Source organism: Epinephelus fuscoguttatus, linkage group LG15, assembly GCF_011397635.1.
Source record: "Epinephelus fuscoguttatus linkage group LG15, E.fuscoguttatus.final_Chr_v1".
Classification (NCBI taxonomy): Eukaryota; Metazoa; Chordata; class Actinopteri; order Perciformes; family Serranidae; genus Epinephelus; species Epinephelus fuscoguttatus.
The window spans coordinates 32458263-32485997 of NC_064766.1; the positions used below are offsets into that span (position 1 = coordinate 32458263).

Consider the following 27735-nt stretch of genomic DNA (forward strand, 5'->3'; position numbering starts at 1 on the left):
CGCGTGCGCGAGATGCAATATTGACATGAACACTAGTGGTGCTCATGCGAAGTTGACCTCTAGAGACTGTGAACGTGAGGTCGGAGGTCATCACAATGGTGGACAATAGTTGTGAAGAAAGGCTGTTGGACCTTGTCCGCAATTACAGGCATCCGTATGATACCTCCTCGCCCATGCATAGCGACAAGCATGCATGTGCTAATAGCCTACTACATCTGAAAATACAATGTCACCGCCTTCTTCGCTTTTCGCGACCTCTGTGTCTGAGTGCTGTGGTGTGCCCCTAGCGGAGACCACCAGTATCAGCCGTTTTGGCTGCGTCGACGAACGACCGTGCTGCAGCAAGTATACACACAGACGCAGCACTCTATGTACGCATACGTTTAGCCACGCAGCCAGTATACTTGTGCCCTAAGACATCACATTGGACAGGGCTTTACAGACTTGTTGTGTTGGAGATGATGAAGTCACGCGATCATGGTGTCGTTCGTTCATAGCCTAAAATTTGCTCTTTACTTCTGGCGATTGCATTTAGGCTTTAAAAATCATAAAAGCATTGTTCTTTTGTGAAGATTGTCTGTCTGAATAAAATGTATACGTAACATAAACTTTTGTTTAAAGTCCAGTGGAAAAATCCCGTTGGCATTTTGTCGAGGGAACCAGGGCAATAATAACTTTCGTGCTGGACTACAAATAAACGTCATTCCTGCAGCACTCTGTGGCCCATGTGGCCCAGAAAACGATAAACCACTGGTTCTGTGCCATTAACTGTACTTTCTGAAATGAATCCCAGGAGTCTTGCATCCATTATCAAAACCACAGACACTGTCATCTCAAGACTTTGGACCAATTCTTTTCCTGAATAACCATGAAAAATTCACTAACCAGTAAGAATTAGGAAATAAAATGACATTCCCATAAGTGACAGTAAAACATACTGCTCTCAAACACAGACATCACGACTGTCAACAGTGCCCTCCTTTTATTTGGGTTTAGATACATGATGTATTGACAGAGTCAGAGAAGAAACAAAACAGACGCTCCTGTTCAGTACCAAGCTGGACCACTTTTGGAATAGGAATTTTATTCAATGTGAATGCTTCCATGCGAGTTATGTACAGCAACCAATGACCAGACTGAAAAAAGCAAGCAAACAAGAGAACAAAAAAGAGAGTGAGAGCAAAGGCAATTAGTTTTATTTGGCATTTACTTCACTGCGGTTAGTAACTAAAGCAGGGGGAAAAAAGCACAAGAAAAAATGCAATCAGTAGCCAAGTAGCGACATGAGCAGTGGCCACTGGTTCACATACTGGTGGGCTCTCTATTCCACCGCATAGGAAGATCCTTGTTACTTTGGCAACATGGCTGTTTATGATGTTTCTCCAAAGAAAACCCAAGGCATCAATTTTATTTTAAATGAGTGGAGTTTTTGCCGTCGAGTATCACGATAATTACATTTAAACAAGTAACCATTTCCATTCCTAATTGCAACACATAATAACACAGAGAGGGAGGGCCTGCGACTTGTACATTAAAGGGGTTTCCATTTCAATTTTTACAGAGCTGATTTTAAAACTGTACTAATAATGTCCAAAGCAAAACATAGTCTGCTTCCTCAGTGTATTCAGAGGCTGTTTGAAATTGGAGAGAGGCAGTATGAGCTCAGGCGAATAGCTATGTTTCAAAAAACAGGGTTAAGAACAAACACAAAGATTATATGTAAAAGGGGAATGGTTGTTCCAAGGAATTAAAACTGCAAATAAAAAAAGTAAAAATAAAGCAGTTAAATTAAAAACTGGAGATTGATTAACACTGTGTATGGCATTTTTTGGGATTCTGATATTAGCTGTGTCTCAATTAGGGGCAGTAGCGTTTGAAGATGTTGATGTTGGCCACATCCTTTGAATAACGCCATCAGCAAAACTAATGGTCTCTGAAATGGGACGGGCCAGTCTGTGGAGGATTTCCTGGTTTAGTACCTGTTGGCATTCCTGTTACCTAGCAACCAGCTGTGCTTGACGAAAGAAGGAGTAAGCTAGTAAGTTAGTTAGCCTTAACTAATGGACCCAGAGATTGTCATTATATATATCTAATACTTGAGGAGATGATTCACCGCCAGAGACACTGCCGTTTGATATATTTCAGGTTAATGGAGGACCAATTTCAGGTGAACTTATTAAATTAAGATTGTTTAAGCTGTTAGTCATCTTAACTTAATATATAATCGTCACCGGTGCACAATGCATCTTGGGATAGGCTGCATCCTCCAAATTCTGGGAAAGAAGGCTGCAGTTTTTGGCCACATTTGAAGGAGCCTTCAAAATTGGACAGCCTTTGTCACGCCGATGTGATGCAATCGGTCTTCAAATGCAACCTTCGAAGGCTGCAGCCCCTGAATTGAGACACAGCTATAGTTCTTCTCTCTTCCTTTTAATATAACCCAAACCTAGAAGTGAATGGGATACTCATGAGAATATGCTACAGTAAGTAAAAAGGGTAGTATGAGAAGTTTACGCTTCAGTCCACACTTTTTGTTTTACCTTTTAATTCAATGACTACTGTAATATACAGAGTGCACTTTTCATCATGTTAAAATAAGAGATATCATCAACAACCTTAGACGTACTGTTACACGTGCAGTCTTTCATATATATATATATATGCTTTTGTGCCATCCAAATAACAAAAAAAAAAAGGCCACAATTACCTGACCTGACTTGGATCAACACTGGATACTATGAGTAACAGTTTGTTATAACAATAAACTGTCATCCAAGAACAACCATACATATATATGTGTGTAGCATGGATCCAGCCAGATAAAAACACTTTCCCCCTTTATTTACGCATTAAGGTGACTACTTGAATTTCGCAGGACTAGCAGTGTTGTGGTGGAGGCCTTGAGGTTAAGGCAGCAGGCTTGAGCCTGGAAGGTTGCCAGTTCAAACCCGAGACCATCTGGGAAAATCTGGGTGGGTTAGGGGAATAAGGAAGTCTCTCTCCTCCCTCAGCAACACTGTTTGACTGTGTTTAACCACACAAAGAGACAGATGTAGGCTTTAAGGTGCTGAGTTGAATCAGACCGCCACAGCCTCAAACAGCGGTCAAACCAGGACTAGGACGGTAGACTTAAATTTTTCATCTATAGAATAGACAGCAAGGTAAATGTTAAGTCTACTATGAAAATGTAACATGCCTGGCTTTCCAAAGATGATCTAAAGTGGCTGTGAGTGGAGCACATGCTGATTATCTAAAATGAGAGGGTTACAGTGTGAATGATTAAGACTGCTGTGTGTAGAGCCAGTCATTTACATAAATTATTATACATAAATTAAAAGATATGTTTTTTTTATATAGCGCCACAACTAAGGTTGATATTTGAATATTGAATGTCATCTTTAATGTATGGGTAGAGATTGTTCTCTGTGATTAGACCTGTTCATCACAGTGAACTACCTTGTCTTGACTGACAGACAGAAAGCAGCAAGCATATGCATTTGTGCAACTCAAGGATAATATAAAAAGAGATGGATGACTAGGCCTACCAAAAAGGTATTTTTGTTCATGCACTCATTCAAGTCAACGAACAATGTTTCATCCAGTGAAAGCCTCCATCAGTCCCAGCACTTCTCTCTAGGGGAGATAAGTCATAGCTCTTTTTGATCTTACATAGAGAGTAAAGTATTTCTCCTCTAGCCTGATTTTACATTTTTAGTGGAACTGCTCAACACTAACTCACTTATGATTAAGTAAATATATTTCTAATACTTTAAACTAAAAGGGGCACCCTTTTGCTGGAACTATTTCTAACTTAAAGGGACAGTTCTTCCCAAAATCAAAGTAGTTTTCCTTTTACCTGTAGTGCTGTTTATCAGTCTAGATTGTTTTGGTGTGAGTTTCTGAGTGTTGGAGATTTCGGCCAAAGAGATGTCTGCCTTCTTCACATTATGTACATGTCATAAACGTTCATGACTGCTGTCGTCAAGTGTCATTCAGTTTTTGTAATGACAAGTTGACATTGTTTGGGTCGTCTTGACTATGACAACTTGACATTAATCAAAGTGACATTACCAGAAGTTGTCTTTGTCACGACAAGTTGACATTAAATTTGTTTGGGATGTCCTTATTATGACAACTTGACATTAACCAGGATGACACTACCAGAAGATGTCTTTGTCATAACATTTGACATTAATAAGAAATGCACCTCTTTTTGTGTTTATGACAAGTTGACATAATGATTATTATTGTTATGACAAAGACATCTTCTGGTAATGTCATCCTGGTTAATGTCAAGTTGTCATAATAAGGACATCCCAAACAAATTTAATGTATTGTCATTACAAAGACAGAATGACACTTCAGCAGTCATAAACGTTTATGACATGTACATAATGTTTATGACAAGTTCATGACAGTGTTATGTCATAGTTATGACAGTGTCATGTCACCCTTAGGTAGATACCTTCAAGTAAAGTGCTACCCTGTTTTTTTTCTACCAAACTAAACCCCCCAAACCATATCCCCACACAGGAGGAAGCGTGCATTTCATGCAAGACACAAACATTAATGGTATCCTCCTCGGCTGAGCTGTAATGTTAGCTAGCTCAGTGGTGCTAAGTGAGCTAGCAGTAAATGCACGCTTCCTTCTACGTGGTGCACAGTTGGCAGGTGTAGTTTGATATCAAGAAAATAGTTCCTGCATGAAACTGCTCACACCTAGGTCTGTGGATTATCTTACATAACCGGGTCATGATTTCTGGAAAGAGACATTGCTGTTGTTTCAAGTTTTTCAAATATATGTTTTTCTGGTGCTTAAGCCGAGTGCCATCTAGTTCCATTATATTCGAGATAAAGCAGACATCTCGTCAGCTGATATCTCCAACACTCGGCAACTAAAACAATCCTGACCGATGAAGAACAATTCTTAAGTCTGGCACTACGACTATACAATACATGATGCACAAATTAACAGATGCCATCACAAATATCTTTTTAAATTATTGGAAATCTGTATATTCAGTAATGACAGAATGTTGCTGCTTAAAATAGGCCAGTAGTCAATGACTGAAAATGAGTGAGCTTCTGTGATTAAAAGACCCATTGACTTGATACGAGTAGTAATTGCCATCTGATAATGTTAAACTGAACAACTGAACTAATGCCATCCTTCATTCTTTTCACATGTGTGTGAGGTAACACTCCAGTTCTTTTGGTACGGGAAGATTAAAGCTGGTGAGTAAAAGAGCAGGCGTTAATTAAAGAAAAACTGCATCAAAGACAGATGTGTGTGTCACATGAACTGTAAAAACTAATTCTCTATCAATTAATTCATTACTGAACATAATAGAAAGCAAACATCATTTTATGGGTTTGGATCTGCTCTAAACATTCTGTATTCAGGAGATAAAAATGTATTGTAGCTTTAAATCAAAAGCTTAAACAGTGTTCAGCTATTTCATTGCAGAAACATGCAGCATTTGTAACACCCCCTGAGCCACCCGTAAGCTAATAGTGACAGCCTTCCACTTGGCCTCTCCCAGAAAGCCTTGAGCGAGAGTGTATAGATGATTTACAGCATTACTCTTCTCCCCTTGCCTTCTTTTTGCCTCCCGCCAATTTTTCATTGCCATCTTTTTAAGGTCTCTCTTCATTCTTTCTAAATCACTTTGTCTCCATCTCTCTCTTTAGTCTTCACTCTGCAGTCTCTGTCAATCAGTCCCCCTCCTCGTCTTTTTCTTCCTCTCTTATCCGAATGATGTCAGGGCTAATTAAAGAGAGACTCAGTCCCTCATATATCACGGGGAAAAGTCCTTGAGATTCCAATCAGTAAAGAGAACACTGAGTTTCTCTCTACGCACTGAGGCTTGTTTACCCTGATGAAATCACTCACAGATGATCTAAAAATGAGAGGCCCTCGGTTTTTCCTTATAAATAATGGGTGTTACTTTAGAGTCTGTTGACAACATTTGTCCATCTTTGTAAACAAATTTACGAGAATTACAGACACCAAATGTGGCAACATGTCTCGGAGGATTCAAGTGGTGTTATACCACAGAGACGGAGGCGAAGGAGACAGAGAAAGGTCAAGTGAGTTCATCTTGTCTGTGTCTGCGATACGGTGGAGCACACGCATACAAGCAGAGAAAATAAGCTGGCGGGTAGAAACTTTGAGAGTCCACGTGTCCATTTGAAGCCTCCAAGTGAACCAGCAATTACCACTAAAATCATAACACAGATGCAGTAGGCATTTGTGTTAACTTCACAGCAGCAGCTGCAGCTGCATGATATTATCATGCCAGCTAGCTCAAGTTTAAAGGTGCTAAAACACAGGGCCGGTGGGCACCCGGGCATCAGGTGAGGATGTTGGGAATATGAAGACGCACAGGGATGGTAGAGGCTATTTAAAGTGTGACAGACAGACAGGAGGAGAAACATAGAGGGGTAGGAAGGCAGGCTTATAACAGGGTAAAAAGGCATGCAGCCAGGGGTGCTGATGCAATGAACTGAGACAACACAGTGTGAACAAGTGGCCCAAAGGTGGCATACTTTGCTGAGATGTCTACTATGGTGTCCACCAATGCCCTACAATGACCCAGAGCATTTTTCATATGGAGAAACATGTTGCAGGTTCAAAAACGATGCCAATCAAAGACACATAGAAAGCCAAAACAAATACAACAATAAAAATGTGTGGCAAATTAAAAAACTTGTTGAAAAAAGCCAAAACAAATACAGCAACAGCAAGAAATGCGGAAAGAGAACAGACAGGACAGTGTGATTGTTAGATATGACCTTAGTCTTTTACATAAGTCTGTTGCTCTTTTATAGTATTGCAAAAACCTAACTAAGGCAAAATGTAAAAAGGAATATGTGCCTTCTTTGTAGCCTCTTCACTCCACTTTTCTTTTCACTTCAAAAACGAACACACCCCTCATCTGCATCTGGTCTCTCTCTCTCAAGTAAAAAATGATGCTGTTCCACTTAGTTCCACCCTAGAGGTCTGGAGAACTTCCATTGTGTTGACTGGATATGGAGCATTTTTGTGTTGTGCATTTGTTTTGGGGTTGGTGTGTTTTTGAATTGGGATATTTTCTGAAGCTGCAGCACAATGCTCCTAATGGAAATGTTTGGGCTGTTGCAGCATGTTTGCCTGTTGTTAGACACCGTAGTCTACAGTAGCTCATCACGTTTAATCTAGAAGCATTATTATGAGAACCAAATGATGAAAAAGGACCTGATTAGTAATCCCAGATAAGGTTTTTTTCTGCAAAAGTTGTTGTGTGACAGCTTACACTACACAGAAGCATTATTACATGATGAGGCGTTCTGATTTACTCGATAATGGACAAGGTAGAGGCAGAAACTCTGTCATGTCGTGGTGTCGTGGCTCTCACAATTTCAATGTATTGTCTAAATCAAATTCAGACTTTCATCCAGTGACAGACCGTGACCAGTGGAGTGAAGACTTATGGATACGAGCTTTGTTATTGATATTTATTAGTCTCAAGAACAACAGCATCAATGCATTTGTGCTCCTGTCAACCCCCTTTCTATTTCTCGTCATGCCTCTCTATCCTGTCATTTCTTATTCTGTGTGAAACAGTCCATCTGAGAAGCAGACCTCAAGCTCTGAAGGAAAACCCCACATCATTTAGTCTCCCTTCTGTGAACATGTCATCAACGTATAATCAACTCATATCTGAGAAATTACATGATCTCTGTAATTATATAATTCCGCCAATCCAAGTCATGGGTCACAGAGAAAAAATAATATACTGTGGACCATTGCTTTATGTTCAGATCCAAATTTAATGGCCCAGCAATCAATCACATGGCGAGTGCTCACGGCTAATGCTGCATTTTTCATACAGAGGAGAAGAAATACAGGAATTTTTTTTGTGGTGTTGAGGACTGCAGCATAGCACCAGCTGCAAGGCAAACACTAAAGGACGAAAGATTAGAGCGGGAAAAGATGCGTGAGGGTGGCTGAGGCAGGAGAGGCTGCACCCACCATCATTAGCTAATGGACTGCTGAGTAAGTCAGTCAGTCAGCTTGAGGGTTAGACCCAGTGCCAAAGGCGCACACAACTTAGAAAGATGGGTTTAGCGTATAGATTGGCCACCAGTGCATTTTGCGTCAGCTATGATTCTGCTGGTCTCAAATATTAGACACAGAGAGCAAACATAAAGGCCAGAGCTGGTGACGCTAATCCTTTTATATAACGTTACCTCAGCAGCTGATGTCAGAGTGTTTCAAAAAGTTTCCATTATATTACATTAGTAAAATGTAAAGTATATATATATATATATATATAAAATGTACATGCTGGGCATGTACTAGGCTGTCTTTGCAGTAGAAAGATGCATACCTTTGAAAGTGGTGCTATATGACCAGAGAAAACAGAAACAGGACTGTGGCTTTTGCTCAAGAGGTAGAAAACCTACAACTACCAGCATGCATTGCACCGCACCAGACCAATACATGCTCCTGCTGGTGGGTGACACAAAGCGAGTTTGGCCATGTTTCCACATAAAACAATATGGCAGCCAGCTTGTAACAAACAATCTTGAATTATAGCGAACAGTAAGCTAAAATATGTTGCTGAAAAAACCTAAGCAAGAAACAGGCAAAGCAGTAACAGAATTTTGGTTTCATATTTGATCAGCACTGCTTAGTTTGATCTAATCTTTTTCAGCCGTCATTTTTACAATACAGGAAACAGTATGGCATCCACTTCCTGTTCACAAATTCTCATATTACAGCCAAACAGTGCACTAAAATATGTTTATAAAAACATTTTTGGCAAAAAAAAATAGGCAGTATAGTCAGAGAATCTTGGTTTATATTTAGTCAGCTCTACTCTTTGTGTCGGTGGTGGTGGGCAAACAAAAATAATAAACTAGAGCACTCGGAGAGCGCAGACCTCCACCAAGCAGCTCGGATTTCCAGCCATTTTATTATTTTATCCACTTCGCTTCAACCGATCACCACCAAAATTTTATCACCTGTTTCTTGTGCCATTATCAACCTTTCCTGAAAATTTCATCAAAATCCGTTCAGAACTTTTTGAATTATTTTGCAGACAAACAAACAGACAAACAGACCAACGCCGGCGAAAACACAACCTCCTTAGCGGAGGTAAAAAAGCAAGATGAGCAGGGAGATCTGGGCGCTGGCAAGATGGCAGGAAGTTCACTACAGTTCATTTACACATACTTCAAACATTGCTATGATACAATGCTAGTTAAAAATATTCAAAGTATGCCTTTAAAGAGCTTTAATTCATTAGGCAGCGTATGCAATGGACTCTAGCTTTTCACAAAAAAATGACACCTACCCAAAAGAAGTTGAACTCCGCCTGTTTCCAGTACAGACACAAATACAGATAATTTAGTTGGTTAAACAGATACAGACACAGATACAGATAATGGTGCTCGCTCATCCCTACTGGCAATCCTTATGTAGCTTTAAGTACCACTGTGACCATTTATTTTTAGCATATAATAATAACTACATTTATCCAGCAACATCTTCAATTTCCTTGTCTTGTATATACATTTATAAGCGTTTCTGGAAAATATTTTTGGAAACTGTTTATTTTCTACATTGCCCACAATGGCCTAATACATACCACAATATTAACAGTTTGGCAGAAATATCTGGTGGTACACATTGTATATCATATTGCCCATTTCTATGCTAAAACCATGGAAATACAGGGCTGCAGACAACGGGATAGGGAATGTAAAATAAAAAACTGTGATAACAACAAAGTTTGTTTTCACACCAATGATATTCCTTCATTTTATTATGGGATAGAGTAAAAGAAAAAGCGCTTGCAATGTCAGCCACTGCTGTCTGTTGAGGTGCCGCCGTGGTGGATGGAACCCTTCCAGTCATCCCACTGGCCCTTGTTTCCATTATCTAAAGGCCCAGGCTGCTATTATCATTCCTCCATAAGACTGTAATAAGAAGCTGGGGTAAAACCAACAAGCGGATAAGGTAGACCTGCATATAAACGGCTCTAATCTGGACCAATGGTGCTGTTTTCTCATAAGCAGATATAAAGCTCTCAGTGAATAACTGAGTGAGTGAATGGATGACTGAAAACATGCCTCTGTGTTTTAAGATTTAAACTCTACTCATCTTTAGCAAATAGAGGATATAAAGTTCCCCTCTAGGTCATATGAGCCATATCATTTTTATGGCTATGTCAATAAACAGCAGTCTGTGGCCTCTCCAGGACGGTTCACTCTAGAGGGTAAAACTATAATATGAATTCAACAGGGCAGCATTCAGAGGAAGAAAACCTCACTAAACATTGGAGCTACCATTTGCACTGGGGCCCAATAAGAGTAGCCACGTTTACTGGATATTTTCCAATTTTCTCTTAATTGTGTCTACTCGACATAATCCAGCCCCAGGCTCCCCCAATATCCATAACCATAACCACTTCCCTCCGACCCGCGTTCACGCTCCGTCTCAATAAGAGCAGGAATGTGTTAAAACAGAATCCATCCTCCTGCTGCCCCACATAACCATCAATAGCTGCCTTTCAGACTAACGCGTGCTGCTAGTATTGTCACAGGGTGGGCTGCACATCTACGGCTCCTTACAGGACTTCTAAAAACCTGATACCTGCACACGGTGTGGTGATTGGTGTGCGTGTGTGTACAGTATGTGTGTTTTGACCCAGGTCCTACCCTATGACGTACTGCAACATATAGTGCAGACTCTGTGTAGTCTGCAGCTCTCTAAGTGAGAGAGAGAGCAACCACAAAATGGTGTGGGATAACATCCCAGTGTAAAACCACACAGTCACAATAATTCCTTTAATAACATCTCTATATAATATTCTTACTTGGCAAAAAACAATATCCAAGAGTTACTTCTTTGTTCTTGACTTCACACATACAGCATAAAAATCAACAGTAGTTTAAGAAAGGTATTTAAGTTTTATTTGCTTTGCAGTAAGACAGTATGGGTAATATACAAAAAAAAATAGGTGTTTGAAATTGAGTGTTCATCTGGGAGGAGGGTATATGAGGGTGTAAGGGTGAAAGTGGCTACGCTGACACAGTAGTTGTGCACTAGAGACTTAACAGTTTTCCTTGATAGGCCACTGTGGCTTTATAAAAACACACTGTGATTTAAAAAGGCCATGGGTTCTAGGTAATACATGGCAATAGAACCGTGTGTTATTCTGTGTGTGTCTGAGCGCGTAAGTGAATGAGTAAACTTCGGTGTTCGTGTTTGCCCTCTAGCCTGCGTGAAGCAATGAGAGCACAGAAAATGGGAGCCACCGGTGTCCGACTGGGGGCCACCTCCTTTTCCAGCAACAATTCTCTTGGTCCTTTTTTTCCAGCTGGCTGGGTCTAGTTTGTATGGCCTAGCTGGAACCCTTTCAATTCTGTCCAACTTGTCCCCGTGCTGGGCTCCCTGCTCCAGGCTGGCCTGCCACCCCATGAATACCAAGCAGGCATACACACACACACATGCATACATACACACACGAAATACAAGCTGGGTTCTCTCTCTGCATAGTTGTATTAGGTCAGTCTTTAAACCTGGCAACCAACCCTCCTCTGTCTACGCATGCATGTATCTATACAGTAAGTGTCTATGCATTTGGATGTGTGTGTTGAACCTGAGTGTTTAATGTAGCATCATTCAGGCTCTGTGATGCTCCTTAACAACTTTAAAAAGACCACACCAGTGCTTTTGCATGTTTAAGACCATTAACTACAAATTACTTAAACTTTGTGTGACTGCCAACCATTTTCCGACTTGCTATACATTTTTTTTCCACCTTCCAGACTGACGTTTGTTTCAGTTCACTCTGGTACACCATGATACTTTACTTGCAGGAAGTATTGAGATGTCTGGCAGTAATGTACGGTGTTCGACAGACTAGAACTACAGCACAGAGCAGTGCTGTGATTGCTTTTGTCAGTAATGAGTAATGTAGGGATTACAACTTGAAATTCACACTGATGTTTTTGGGGGTCTGCTTGTTTGCTTGCCAGGAGTTTAAGTAGGGGGAGGCAGATGGTCGCTGCCAAAAGAACAGAAATACAACTTCTGAGTAAATTGTTATTTGTATGCTACTTTAAGTAAACCTGGCCAGCACACTAAGGTCTTGTTTTGACAGCCCAAATCCGTTTTTGGCGTATCCAGATTGTATCCAGTTTGATTGTTGAGAGTCTTGACAAAACAAAACACATGAAAAGGCATTTTTGCAAATCAGATCCAAACCACATTTGGATGAGGTTTGAAACACAATTCCAATCAAATTTCTATAGATCGGTCTCAGTCCGGCTGCTTTGGCCGCTCAAATAGGATTAGCAAGCGTCTTTTGTGTCACTTGCAACGTGACACGCAACAATGATGTCAAATCCAGAATGACAAAAGTGCTGTGGAGGACCACATGGAGATCAAAACTGCGGAAAAATCAATATAGCATATTGTCGCAATATTTTGCATGGCTATTTTGTATCAATATATGGAGCCCAAATATTGATTTTTTTTTTTAATTATGTAATCATTTATATTACAAACACAAATCAAACTTTTAGTGACCTACTAGCGTGATAAAGTCAATTCCTTTTTTTTTTTTTTTTTTGTTAAAGATATTTTTTGGGCATTTTTAAGCCTTTAATTGATAGGACAGACAAGTGTGAAAGGGGGAGAGAGAGAGGGAGTGACATGCAGCAAAGGGCCACAGGCTGGATTCGAACCTGGGCCGCTGCGGCAACAGCCTTGTACATGGGGCGCCTGCTCTACCACCAAGCCCCAAAGTCAATTCCTTTTGTGCTTCATTAGATACATTTTGCTACAATAGATTCATTTTCCGTAACTGCTTATCCTGTTGGGGGTTACTGGGAGGCTGGAGCCTATCCCAGCTGACATTGGGCAGAGGAGGCGGGAAACACCTTGGTCAGGTAGCTGGACCATTGCAGGGCTGACACATAGAGACAGACAACTATTCACACTCACATTCACAACTACGGTCACCAATTAACCTAACCTGCATGTCTTTGGATTGTGGGAGGAAGCTGGAGTAGCCTGAGAAAACCCACACGAGGAGAACATGCAAACTCCGCACAGAAGGGCTCCCCCAACCTGGGTTCGAACCAGTAACCCTCTTGCTTTGAGGCTATCCACTGTACCACTGTGCCACCCTTAGATAAAACAGATGTTGACGAAGTCTTCCTTTGAAGATAGTTAGTTACTGATGCCTACATTATTACCACAGCAACACATGCAGATAGGTTGGTGATGTCTCAGATCTATAACGCTTGCAAACAAGAGTGCAGACAGTCTAAGATCTGATTTAAGAAACAAATCTGATTTGCCTGCAGTCTGAGCACAGCCTTAGTCACCACAGTAATCACTAGTCTTTGAGAATAATTGACAATAGCTCAGTGGAAGAATGCACTGTACTTTAAGTCAAGCAGAATAGCCATGCTGAAGTTTGGACATTATGGCTTCTTTAGTGTTGTCTTACAGTTTTAGTCCGGCTCTGGGAACAGTTCCAGTGTCGACTTGTCCACAAGTGGTCCCATTAAAGATATTAGGGAACAACTGCACCCCACATAACCCCGTCAACATTTGAAGCATTGTCCTTCCCCTCTCTGCTTCCATATTCAACACAGTTCAACCGAATAACTCAACGTGTTGACAGGATATGATTTAAAATAACTCATATCTGTAACCCGTAATATCAAACTAATGAGATGGAGAGAGGTAGGGATGATGTTAAGAGAGACACAGGCTGTGAGGATAAACAAATATAACAGCCTATTCCCACAGCTCGGGAGACTTGAGTCTAGCCACCTACTCAGTAAAAGGGGCCAGTAAAGGTAATGGAAGTATGTCATCCAGAACTCCAGCTCGTTCCCAGGAGAGAGACATGTATGAGTGCTCTTACAGATTTTTCTAGAAACATGAAATACACAAGCACTGCGTCAACAAGCATGCCTGAAATTTAGAGGAGCGAGGAAGATGCAATGGGGACTGAACGCAAGTTAAACTTTATGTTCCTCTTGATGAGGTACATAAATCTCTGCTAATCACCTTCTGCTCCACTGTGTATGACTCATGTCACCTTACACCCACATGCATGACCCCACCTTATATAGAGCAAGTAGGGTATTGCTTAAAAATGTGAAGATAAAGGTCACAGTGTGCTGTATTTACTGAAAAGTTGATTTTAGATCTCAAAAATAAAGCAAATGACTGACATGAAAACAGAACTACAGTCTCAGCGTGTATTACATCTGATGTGTATTATATATTACTCTGTATACAGGGATATGTTTCAGATGATGCAGAGATTTGAGCTCTACTTTTACAGCCGCAGTACGTTTTGAATAGGGATGCCAGTTTCGGTTAATTTTGCTTTCTAAAGCGTTATATCCATTAATCAATAACTAAGTAGTTATTTCTTTAAGGACAAAAAATGCAAAATGACATGAAATATGAGAGGACTTTCCTTCTAATCTTAGAGGCATTTTCTTTTAGCCCTCCACTGACTCACTAAGCTGCATTTTAAAGTGCTATCCATTTAGAGGTGGGGAAATTTTAATGTCTTGGTGTAATTGTCTTGCCTTTTATTTTATTCTATACATAATTTTTCTGTAGGCTGACAAACAGCTGGCTAGCCGCATTAACATCCAAAAACAAAGTGCCCACTGCCTGTCCTCCGGCCTCTTATGGTAAGCTAACGTTAGCCTTGGCTGTTTGGCACTGCGCACCTGGGTTGGGTGGGAGCTAGCTAGCGAGACCACTTAATTGACCATTATCACTGGTAACGCTGTCCTCCCACGGGGAACATGGTGGCCACCCACTGTTCGTTCTCCCTTGGGTAGCCCAGGCAAACAAGCAGCTTTATTTTGACTCAAAAAAAAAAAACAAAAAAACAAAACAAAACAAAAAACACTTTATCACTGTCACTGTTAACTATGTTAATACCACTAACAATGCTGACACTGCTAACAGCACTACCAAACCCAAAAGTAGTTGATAATGTTAAAGACAGTTTAAGACTCAAAATTGGGCCGCTTACTTGAGAGTGGGTACAGTGTTTTCACAGCAATGCTGTTGGCTTGGAACAGCGTTTGACCAAATGAGCGGCACCACTTGCTAACATTAGCTCCTACCATACCTGGTTGGTGCGCAGTGCCGACATGCATAACAGGTCAAAATTATTCTCATTATTCTCACCCCTTGCTGTAAAACATACAAACAACAAAAAAATCCAATAGTGAAACAAAAGTACAATTTTAAGTGTAGATTTCACTGCAGTATTCAGTTCTAAGAAATGTTAGGCAGTTGTCCATGAAGCTGTCTTCATGTGGTGAACATCAAACTTAAAACCATATATATAACAAAAGGCATATGGTAGTGCTCACAGCATGCAAGTGCACTCACTCCCCATTTTATCTGTATCTATCTTTTTTCATTTCCATCATAGTCAATGAGGAATATTCCCCGACAGTAAGAATCTAAACAACAACGGTGACATTTAGCTGCTTTGCCATTTTGGAAAATTAGTCCTTCTCTAGGCTCGGCTCAGCCTGCATTTGTCTGGAAGGGGCTGGGCTTTTTTCTTTGTATAAACATTATTTTTCTCTGAATAGTTTCAGCACTGTACAAACATTAATGCTGTGTGCAGAGTTCTTTGTTGCATTGGTGGAAAAAATAGCTCATAACCCACAAGCAGCCTGCAAAACCTTTCCAATCAATACATTAAAGACTGCCAAGGTATATGTATAAAACAAAGATGTTAAACAAAAAGGTTTGGAGGCTTTTAGCATGTGCTATTAAAGCTGATGATCTGGTGTGTACTCACCGTGGCGGTGATGAGTGGACCATGGAGCTGTGCATAGAGCAAGGCCTCATTAACGTGCCCTCTGACCCCCAGCAGGGCTAGTTCCAAACTGTGGTGGCCAGCCATGGCATGGGTTAGTTGCTCCAACAGGCTGGTATACCTCCTCCAAGGCTGATCTAGCTCCGATACGCTGGCCAAGCAGCCTCGCATAACATTCAGACAGTAACCCACACAGGGCTTAATCAGCGTCAGGCCTCTGCAGTGGGAGCAGTACACCATCTTCACCAGGCTTTTCACACACTCTTTGCTCATGCTGACATGTTCAGTGGCGTTCATCACCTCCAGACCCTCCTCTAGGGCCAGGCCCAGTTGCCTCCCAGCTCCCAATGCCCCAGCAAGCTCCTGGGCCATGACGGCTGGATGAGGCCCAAAAGGGTTGACGTCCTGCCTGATCATACGGAGACAGTCACCCATTTCATTGCCCATCATCACGCTGCCTTCAATGCCTGGATTGATGAGCCGCGTATAGACAAGTGGGAAGAGGTTGTTAAAAAATTGGTGAACTGAAGCCTCCACGGAGACGTTGGCCCCACGGAGGTAGAGGGAGAGTGAGGAGAAGAGTTGGTTGACATGGGGTAGGGCATGGCGGGACAGGGATGTGTAGGTTCCCTCCAATAGTGAACTCAGGTGGCCCTGAGAGAAGGACAGAAGGTACTGGAACATGTCTGCAAGGAGAGCAAAAGAGAAACACAGTGATAAGAGACAGACGGAAAGACAAGGACAGATGACATTCAATATGAGGGGAATATTGAAAATCACTGATGACAAGAAGCTGTCCATGAAATGTGTCAGGCATCCAAAATGCAAACACATATCCAAATCCTGGCTCCTAACCAGCTAAGCTTGGCTTGTGCGCGTCAGTAAGCTGGGTCGAGAAACCAGTGTAAAGTTTCCCTATAATGCGGTTGGATATCATTGTGTATGAAGTCATCACCCCAGTAAGTATGTCTTAAGGAGACAGTCTCTGCATGTCTACACTGAGAGAGACAGACAGAGAGATTTGAACAGCATCCTGGTACGAGCAGCAACCGCAATCAGCTTGCATTTTCTATGGCAAATATTGTATATTCCAGGTTCTGCAAGAGTGTTTGACATGCCACCTACCACACTCTCTCTCTTACGCACACACAGCAGTTGAGTCATCTAGTTCTTGTGTCATTTCCTGGTAAGCAAGTGAAGCTGTAAAGTAATCAATGATGTCAGCGCAGAGGCTGATCAGTGCCAATAAGGTGCCACTTCTTGCTAAGCAAGGTAGCGGAACAGAGTAGAGAGGAGGGTGAAGCAAGGGCTGGGAAACAACCCATGAAATTCAGAAAAACAGTTTGATTTTCTTCCACGGTCATTTGCTTTGCATGGCTTCCGTCTATCTTGATAATTTCTGTTTGCTGTATTAATGCTGTCTTTGTGTCTTCATGCTGTCTTTATTTCATCCTTTTATTGATTTCAAAACATCTCGCAGGACTGCAGTGGAAAATTAGTCAGCTGGCTTACACTGGCACCTTTACAGAAATGTTGATTAATGTGTGTTGTCCTCATAAATAAAATGTATGAAATGAAATTTTCTTTCCTTTTTCTCCAACATCCCCATCCCCATTTTACTGCTTACAGATATGGTTTATAGTTACGTAAGAGTCTACCAGAAAGTTACATAATAGTAATTTGATCATAAACAATCACATAGCAACAGAAAAGTGGGCAGTCTTGCTTATTATTATTTTGGAAACCATTTCTATTGTACAGCCTAACCAAGCGACAACCTCTGAAGTGCCAAAAACTGCAGTTCTTCAAATGACCACTTGAGGCTGGCTACAAAAGCAAATCAATCCCCATGGATATTAAAATGCCCAAATTAACAGCAGAAATAAATGTGCAAAAAAGTGTTCTGCTCTCTAAAGCTAATTTCACTCTTCATGACAACTGTACAGGGGGCTGAATTTTTATACAATTCACCCGTTTAAATTTGATAAAGGCTTAGAGTTAATTAAGAGCATGGCTGCTTTGAGTGACAGGCTGCCTGGGAGACATATTGAAATATGGTCACTTCTGGCTCCAAAACACCAAGATGGCGGCAGTCAAAATGCTGAACTCAAGGCTTCAAAATGGGAGTCCACAAACCAATGGCTACGTCCATTATTTTTATGCAGTCTATGAGCCAAACTCATCCTTTTGTCCCACCATCCCGTCACTGCCCGTCCACTTGAAACCTTCCATCCTGCTTTCCTTCCCAGCAGCTCTTCATATATTCTCCTCTGTATGCAACTGTGTGGGACCGTATGTACATGTATGTATGTATGTGTGGGCGTGTGTTTGTGTATGCGTGTCCTGGACACGACACTCTCCTCTGGGGTGTGATGTCAGCTTAAAAGCATGACAGAACATGAAGGAGCAGTAGCAACTGTACAGAAATTGAGACAGGAGAAGGAGGGTGCCAACACCCTCCTACCCCCACCACCACCCTCGCCACCACAGCACGCACACACACACACATACACACACACACACACACACACACAAATAAAATGAAAAAGAAGCATAAGCCCAAAATGTACATGTAATGTACATATGATACTGTGCACTAACGAAATGTTATTAATCATGTACTGTGGACTACAGTTTTTAAAAGTGCTCGATGTTTACATGTACATATTCATTCATAAGAGTACCTTTCACATAGTGATCTATCTCAGTACAGTGATTGTTACCAAATGAGTATGTGTGTGTTTGTGTGTGTGCCTGTGTGTGTCCAGCCCCTCCCAGCTCACAGACAGAAGGATAACAACAGTCATGTCCTACTCAACAGCTGCACTAATATGACCGCTGTCTGTGACACACAGGGACTCCCCACCGGCCAGCAAAAGGCACAACTCATAATAATGCACTCGAAATTACCATTGTCATGATCGGAGCTGCTCCTGCACATGTAAAGTGTAGCCCATTAGATGAGTTTTGAGCAGCGTGACTGCGTGTGACAGAAATAAAGCAGACATGAAAAGTTAACGGCCTGTTACGGATTATTACTGTAAAGTGGAGGGTGACTGATTGTAGGCTGAAAGCAGTCAGAAAGACCTCCCGAGATGACCAGCTAGAGACAGACCAGGAGGGACAACAACATGACAAACAGAAACAGAAAAGGAATGAGCAAAAATAGCATTAGATTTGCAGGAAGTTACAGTTGCAGTTCCACCTCAGTGTCTCCTATGAGCCTGAGGGGCTGCAGGGTTGGTACCAGTGTGAGGTCTGCCTGCTTGCCTGCCAGTCAGACATTTACACCGCAAGATGTACCCACAGGCTTAGGTTACACGGCATTACATAATGTTATTATAAAATTATCATGCTCAGAAATACCATGGTTTAATCATACTCTCTGTGAGCTGTGGTAGGGGCAAAACAAAACTCCACACAACAAGACAATCAAGTTTTCAAGAAGACGAATCTAAAAAAAAGTCCATCTTGTATGTCTCAAGAGCTTCATGAATGGATGCACATATTTTAAACGGTTTCTGACAGCATCATTAAATCTTTAAGACATTCCGTACTTGTTATAAAATCGTATTTTTATTTGCCAAGAGAGTGACACTGAGAGAGAACATGAACACGGGGGAAAAAAAAGGGAAGAGCGGGAGAGTGCCAGGAAAAATGGAATAAAAAGAAGCGACTGAACGTTTGAACAAGGAAAAACAACTACTGTACAAGTGGACTCCACCTTGTGAACATGCTCTGACATCTGGATTCATTTGGCCCCTGGGTCCGGAGCACTTCCCTGTCTCTCCGTGGCTGTTACTTCAAACATGTCCTTCTCTGAATATACAGAATTAGGACAAGAGTCCACCTTTCTTCCTCTCCACGCTTCCCCTGACAAACAAAAACGTGGATCCCGCGGTTCATTCATTTTCAACATTGGTTATTTTCTGGTCTCTATCAAGTCCTCTCCCACGCTCAAATGTATCCGGTTTCTCATTCTATGATAAATCAAGTACAGTCGTTGTGGGTTTCTCTGCACTTTCCAGTACTGGGAAACAGGGTGATGACAAAAAAACATGAAACCAGCAGCTTTTTAAGTCCTAAGTACCATTGCATGATAGTCAATTGGGTTTGATTGTTCTGGCTGACCACAGTGTCTGAATCTGGATTTAACCACAGTCCATTCAGACGCAGAGTCGTGGGTGGCTATCATTACCATGTCACACACTCCCATCGGTAAGTCTCTTGGGAAATGAAGTCTGGCTGGATTGAGGCTGTTTTGCATGGAGCAATTATCTTTAATTTCCAAGGAAGTCCTGAAAACTCTGAAATTCAAAACACATAATTGTCAAGCTAACTATATAGGAATAAATGAACAGGCTTGCTTTGTCTGTGGCCCTGTGGGGCTAATCTGACATGCACTCTGCTCGGAATAAACAAGGTATTAAACGGATAAAAAAGCAGCAGTTGCAAAGCAGAGAAGGCCTTTGTCCTGCAGTGGCCTAAACTGAGTATGTATTTATGACTCTGGGATGGGATATTATACCATATCTTTCCACAAATACTTTGCCAAGGCCACTCTCTGAGATCACTGGGTTTGATCATAAGAAGCTATTTCCACTTTACATTCTGCATGGCAACCCAGTGTTTTACTGGCACAATTAGTGTCACCATGGTGAAGCTACCACAATAACTGCGTCAGAATAAACGCAGTGGCAGCTCTATGATTTAAGTCACAACCATAGTGCTCTTCGCCTTTGCTTCCCAGCAGTCCCTGATTTCTGAATCACTCTCGCACTGAAAGAGATGCATGTTTGCGTGCTCGTGTCTAAATGAGCAGTAACGTCACAGTGGGAGTAGGTATTTAAGGACAAGGCATCAAAGCTAGGTTGCCACATCTCAGCACAGACATGTGGCACCAGACAGGCATGACAGGTCATGGACAATTATACTGTATGATCAGTAGTAGTAGTTCTAGTAATAGTGCTAGTTGCTGCTGTGGTAAGCTACTTGTTTATGACTATTTAAAGTGCCTATGTGCAGCACTCGATGCATGCCACAAAGCAACTATACAGTTACACCAGTTATACATGTGCAGTCTTTACAGTATGACAGACCAGAGCTACAAAGTGTGGCAAACGTCTGGGCCACACTGCCTGCATGAGCATCACATGTGCATCCCAGAGCCTTTTGTTTTTTATTTTGTCGTCCACGTAAACAGGTTGGAGCACCCACACAGCTTCTCCACGGCTGTGGCTCATCTGCAGATTTGGAGTCTTGCGCATGGTTTGCAGCAAAAGTAATCAAAATGATCTATCAACAGTCATGCTGACATCACTACAGTTTCAATGTCAGCAAAGCAAACTTTAAAGTGTTTTTTTTCTTATTAACCTTTTAACCCAAAGGAATCACGTCTTGTGTGTTTTTGAGTGACAAATATAAGCCCCCCTTTGCTACTCCTGTAAAATCCTTGAAATGTATTTCATTCTATTAGATAAAGATATAAAATGTTTCCAGATGTGGCCTGTTGTAGGATAAGAAAGGTGACTTCTGCGCTATAAAATGGTCCCTCAAATTCTTCTTGAAATGCAATTAAGCCTTTGCTATTTCTTTACTATTTAATATAAGGTAAAGTTAACATCAATTAAGAACTCTGCTTGAAATTAAGGAGAATTTAAAACACACAGCGTTGCAAAATGGAAGGAAAATTTAAGGTGTCAAGTTCTTCATTTCACCTGTATGGAATATTTTGGATTGTAAAAATGGAAAATGCATCATGTGTGGCCCTGAAACCTTTCCTGCCCTAAACCAGTTTTATAGCCCTGGGTTAGAGGGTTTATCTGTGTCTGTGTCATGAGTGAGACTGCATCTTTAATACTGTAAGTGCAAGTATGAGTGCATGTACAGTATGTCTGTATTTTTAAGTACGTGCAAGTGGGCCTGTAGAGGAGGGTGTGCATATGTGCATGCTTGAAGATGCGGTAATATTGTGATAATGAGGTAGGAGACACTGTTCTCATACCATGGGGCTGTGGGCCTGTCCTATCTTGGCAATCAGTCCTTACTGGACCTCACCAACCATCTTCTGAGGCAAAGCATTTTAATCCCACCACAGGCTTGGGTTTCACACAGGTCACCAAACAGATATATGACATAGTGACACATGTGTAGATTACATATCCTTGTTTTAATTAGTAGAAATACTGTACATAGGGCAATCTCCCACTCAGCGCTGGTCATCTTAGGTTACAGGGGAGAGCTGCAATGTCATACAATCTCCCAGCCGCTAACCTTTCAGCAAACAGTTTAATGGTAATAAACTATTAATAAGTCAATGAATCAATCTGTTTATTCACCATACTTGTGTGGTAAAATCACATGTCTAAAGTCTAAAGAGGGAGCGTGACTCATCTGTCAGACAACAGGCGCAGACATGCTGTTCATGCAAATTTGACCTGCAAGAACTGGGGGGCTACACTCCTGCCAAAACCACTGTGACTCCACAAGCCCCTTAGAAGCCCCACATATGCAATCACAAATGTGTGCACAAATTTCAGCGAACCCTTGCCCCAAATCCTAATTTGCTGGTCTTGTCCTATCAGGGGGCTAACAGGTGGGATAATGAGCTTGAGAGGAGGAGGGCTGGAGGTGGGGGTAATTAAAAAGGCAGCCCAGCTATATCAAAACTCTGAAACATAAACAATTCCACAGATGCCAGGGGCACGCAGGATGCACTGGGCTATAATGTGGTGTGGGGGGAGAAGTGGCGGTGGAGATGGGACAGGAGAGGGATCACTGCTCTCTGCTCTGGCCAAAGTAGGGAAACATGATCGAAGGCAGGGGAATGAGCAGACGAGAGAAGGACGGGACAGAGGAGACAGAGCACGGGGGCAGTGGGTGAGGGGCTGAGGGAAGGACAGGGGCGGGGGGAGGGTCGTTCAAATGACTAATGCCATAACGGGGAGATGTGGAGGGCCAGCATGAGGGCAGACTGTTGACAGGCTGATGGACAGCACCTCTGGTCCTACACATTAAGGGGGCCACAGGTCTGTAGTGACCCCCCCATTTCTCTTTTGTTTATTGGTATATAAATCACAGTGTCTCTTTTGATGTAGTGTCGCGCTAAGGAGCTGCACAGAGTGTCATACACAGAAAGCATTTGCACTCATTGATAACTACATACAGTTACAACTAAAAGTATGCCAGCTGCACAAGTAGGAATGACTTTTGACTCTTAAGTACAGCATGAGCAGCCCAGGCAGTATGCAAATTCATATTAGAGCTGGGTTGATTTGCTGGTCCAGTCTGATGCACAAGCTTTAACTGGTTTGATTTTATGCTTACCGGCTGAACAAACATTTGTCATTATGATATGTTCAAGCTAATTCAAAAGTAGGTACTAAACCCAGCTTGTATTGCATTAGTCGTAAGCAATATGACAGCAACACTGACATAATATCATGATGTTTAACAAGCCCAGCACTGGCACGTTAGGTTTGTTTACTAAAAAGTTAACGTGTTTTTTTGTGTGACGAGATGAAACATGGCAGGCTTAGAGTTAAAAAAACTAAAACTGCTTCAATATGGCAATATTTTGGATTTGAAGCTGAAAAAATAGTGTCCCAACTGGCAAAGTGTGACACACCGCTGCTGTTCTGAGCTGACCTTCTGTTGGGAAGCACCACAATGGACCAGGAACGTCTGATTTGTGAAGTTAAAATAAGGAATTATCTAATGGTGTCAGTTGGGGAACGAGATTACCAGGGAGCTTAAAGTTTCTGGTAAGCTAAAACACACTGCTAATAACAACTTACTGTTCTTGCTGTTGGTCATATTGTTTTCATTTCCAGTAAATATCACAACAGAAAACATGTTTTCTGTTTAAAAAAGTAATGTTAAAAACGTATGAAGATAGCAAGCAGGCTACTCACTCATCTTTTCAGTGGGAACGTTTCCAGTCTGATCTTGAGTGCGCAGCTAATATTTACTTTAATATTTGTTTACATGAAACAGAAATGCCTATTTAAGGGGTTCAGTGTGGACAGAGAGCTCCAGTGTTACAAGACACCATAGATAGATGTTCATTTGCTGTTGAGACCCGGTGTCATTATGTTCCACACAGGAGCAGCTGCTGAGTTAAGTGTGACACCTGGTAATATTTGGAGTACTGGTAATTCTTACATTCTCCAACTGTAAAAATGTGAAACTTACCGAAACCGAATAAAAAAAGTGTTTTAACATGTCAAGAACTAAAATGTGCATAATACATCAAGTGCCTGGCACCTTTCCTCGAAATTTTGACGAACCTTGACAGCAGTGGCTCGTCTTGAGTCTCCCTGGCTGGTTAGCTATGGATGCCAAATCCAAAAAAGCAAAAGTCTTGGAATAAAATAAAGAATTTAATAGTTCATGTTTGCTTTTACTGCCAGCAAATAATCATAAATAGCACCCTGCACAGGAGCCACCTAGGAAAACATATTAATGAATGCTAATTTAGACTATTTTAGGCTAATTTAGAATTAACAGGCTATAGCACCTTCATTATAAGGCTCAAATATCTTATGCAGCTCCACACTTTTTTTTTTAATTATCATCTTTGGTAAAAAAAAAAAAAAATGGCTCTTTTGATAGCAAAGGTTGCTGACCCCTGTCTTAGAGGGACTGCTACAGACATTATACTCCAGAGAATCAGTTGTGAAATATTGTTTAGTTCTGCAGATGGTAGAAAAGTAGAACACACACATCCAAACAAGGACTCAAGCGCAGGAAAGAAAGATTCGAAATATAAAGTAGATTCTATGCAACAGCAAATCAGCTGTCAGTGGCTTATACTCTGCAGGATGGAACATTCTTAAGTCAATTTAACAGAATGGAGGCATTTTCTCCCAAAACCTGGCTACACTGATGACAGCCTGTGGTTTTGTGATAAACAAAAAAGCCTTGTCAAGGTAACAACCCATTATATAACTGGAAACTGATGACAACTAGAGACGGCTGGAGAAAGAGACTGGACTCCAGATTTTCATGAAAAGGGAAAGGAAACATTTAACATGAAACAGACCCTTGAGCTGACTCGGAGGTGTGAAAGGAATCCAAGATGAAAGGGAGTCTAATGAAGAGTTTTCCACTTTTCTTAGCAGGTGTGGCCCCTGTTTTCATTTTTCAGCTTTCTTATGAATCAACACAGGGTCATTTGTGCATTGTTTCAATTATGAGCCAAAACTAGTCTTTGATGAGACCTTGGCCTTTATCCTTATGCCAGTAAAAACAACGCACACAAAAAAACACTTCAATACATTGTGTGGGCTGAAATAAATCAAAAGGAAAAATACTAAATAATCAAGATAAATGTATAAAAATATTTGTGAAGGTCAAATTCCACCATTAGTTCCAGTATTAAGAGTTTGCCAGTGATAGTCCGCGCTGTGGCTGATTTAAGAGTAGACTCATTATTGTTCATTTTGGCAGACACTGCAGCAGATATCATAATCCATCATGGATCATACAAACAGGACACAGCTGGGCAGGGTCAGAGCAATATTTTTTTTGTCTGTCCATTTCTCTCATTTATTGTACCTCCTCTCCTGGAATACAATGGATGAATGACTGTAGGATCAGTGAATAAAACCTACCGCGGGGACTCCTTAATGGTGCGCTAGGAGCCATAGAGGCGAGGAGAAAGAAGGAGAGGAAGCAGAGGAGTGTCCAACACAGGCGTAATGAGGAAAGTGGGTTGACTTGAGTGAAGGAGTGATGAAGTGAAGTTGGTGGTGAGAGATGGAAAGCCAAATCCAACCTACTCTGGGCTGAATGAACTGTGTGAGTCACAACACAGGGACATGTACATCGTGATGCTTATCCACATATGCATTAAAAAGCACATATTGAGCACACACCCTGTTCTCCCACAGGCGTCGGATGGAAGCTGCTCTCCCTCACTGACATGCAAGTCTGGCCAATTTGCGATGTTCAGTGCCTCTTTCCCTCACGCTATGTCTCACCAACACTCTTTCATTTCTCCCAGCATGACCTTACTTTGGTCAAAGTCTACCATCATTTCTATTAAAAATATCTCATTCACTAAAGTGAGCAAAGGAGGATGAATGACGAGAAGGCATATCAGGATACCAGAGCTATTTTAGTCTATATCAATTCCAGTGAAATTAAGCAATAAATAAATAAATCCTATATGTCTAAACAAACACTCCTTTATTGAAAAACATGATTTAAATTGTTTTCAACCATGATGACCTGCCTCCAACCCAAAGTACTAGTCTACGTGGGTTCATGGGACTTTTTGGGCAAGGAAACATATTAACATATAGCTGTTCAGCACTTGTACATATAAGATGCGACAGTTCGTCTTTTTGGCAGGCTATTTGTCCCACCCCTGCTTAATTTACTGGACATCTGCATAAAAAATTACAGTGACAAGCGCAATGCTTTACCCAGAGTTGAACATCTTTTAACTTTTGCCAACCAGAAAAACGCGAAACGTCCAGTGCTGAGTGCAGAACAGACACTCAGTGGTTGGTCATGCTGCTGGCGTTTGTAGCATGATTGCGAGGTGTTCTCATTGAGGAAAATCAAAAAAACATGCTAGCCTCAAGAAAAATGCTTTTCTTTTTGACGAGTCGACATGCAGCTGTCGCTACAGCTGCACTTGTTGCCGTCTTCCATGTGCTTTTGTTGTCTCTGTTGTTGTTGGCATTCTTCTACTTCCTTTGGCATTTTATGGCAGACTACAACACTTGTAACTATCCAGAGGAATTGCATCCTTGGTAGCGATGGGTCTGGGGAAAAACTATTATCACTTTTTCAGAATTTTGGCATCAACTTGGCACCGAAGCGTCAGTTCTTGTAACATCCCTAATGACAATTTCATCAAAAAGAGAAGAAGTCTGTCAGTTATACTGCTTATCAGACATTTTCTGATGAGGAGTTTGACTGCCAGCTGCTACACACAGACGTGTGCACATGCAGATCTATATCTCAACCCTATACACACACATACACAAGTTTTATGGCTTGTGGGATCATTCTGGGAAGGACGGGTGCAGCGGAGTCAGACAGGCCACAGGAAAAGGCCAGGCTGGACCAATCAGCAGCAGCAGAGTACAAATCCCATCAGCCAGCCAGACAGATTGTGTTCCAGAAAAGCCAAATTCTCTTGGACAGAGAACAAGCCCCGGGAGATGCGACTCTGTCTGATTACCAAGAAACTTTCTGGACATCAAGCTTATTTTGCTCATACAATCATAGTGAGACTGATGAAGCTTAGTCTACACTAGGAGTGTTTGTAGAGGCACGCTAAAAGACAGTGTCAGAAACAGTGTTTGTGAAGCACTAGCATCAGAAAATCATTCCATGAGAAAAGAGATGGTGCTGGCGAGAAATAAAGGGGTATTTATCTCAGTTTCATTTCAAGCTAGTATGTCAAATTATGGCTGTGGAGACTGGCGGCATGCTAATCTACACAGACCCTGTATTTGTTTAGGCTTGGGATGTAATGTTGGGGAGCATGGATGGTTGGTGAGGAAGACTGAGGCTGTTGGGGAGCAGAATAACAATGATGAAGAAAAATGAAAGGAGACTTTTGGGGTGAAGGAGAAGATGGAGAAGAAATTTGTGTTTATGGTTTCGTTCTGTGGAGCGCGCTCTTGGCAGCTGGGTTATCTCTGAGACACGAGGGTTCCCTGCAGCGCACATGCCAGCACGCAAGCTGTTGGCATGGTGCCCACCCAGGCCCAGCATGCTCTTGTTAAGCAACCAATGCTGGCAAAGCATGGACCACAGACAGAGAGAGACACACGGGAAGAAAGGGGGAGAGTTGTCAGGAAGCAGCAGCACACAGTGAATCCACAGGGCAAAAACCTGT

At 41.6% G+C, this 27735-nt stretch overlaps 1 protein-coding gene across 3 annotated transcripts in view; it reads right to left on the bottom strand.

Moving 5' to 3' along the window:
• The window catches only part of gpc5c (glypican 5c), a 143520-nt gene that overhangs the window by 86384 nt on the left and 29401 nt on the right, over positions 1-27735 (bottom strand). For all 3 annotated transcript variants that reach the window (XM_049598028.1, XM_049598027.1, XM_049598026.1), the window contains one exon: positions 15858-16561. In XM_049598028.1, the coding sequence (XP_049453985.1) occupies positions 15858-16561 (704 nt within the window). The remainder of the gene's footprint in view (positions 1-15857; positions 16562-27735) is intronic.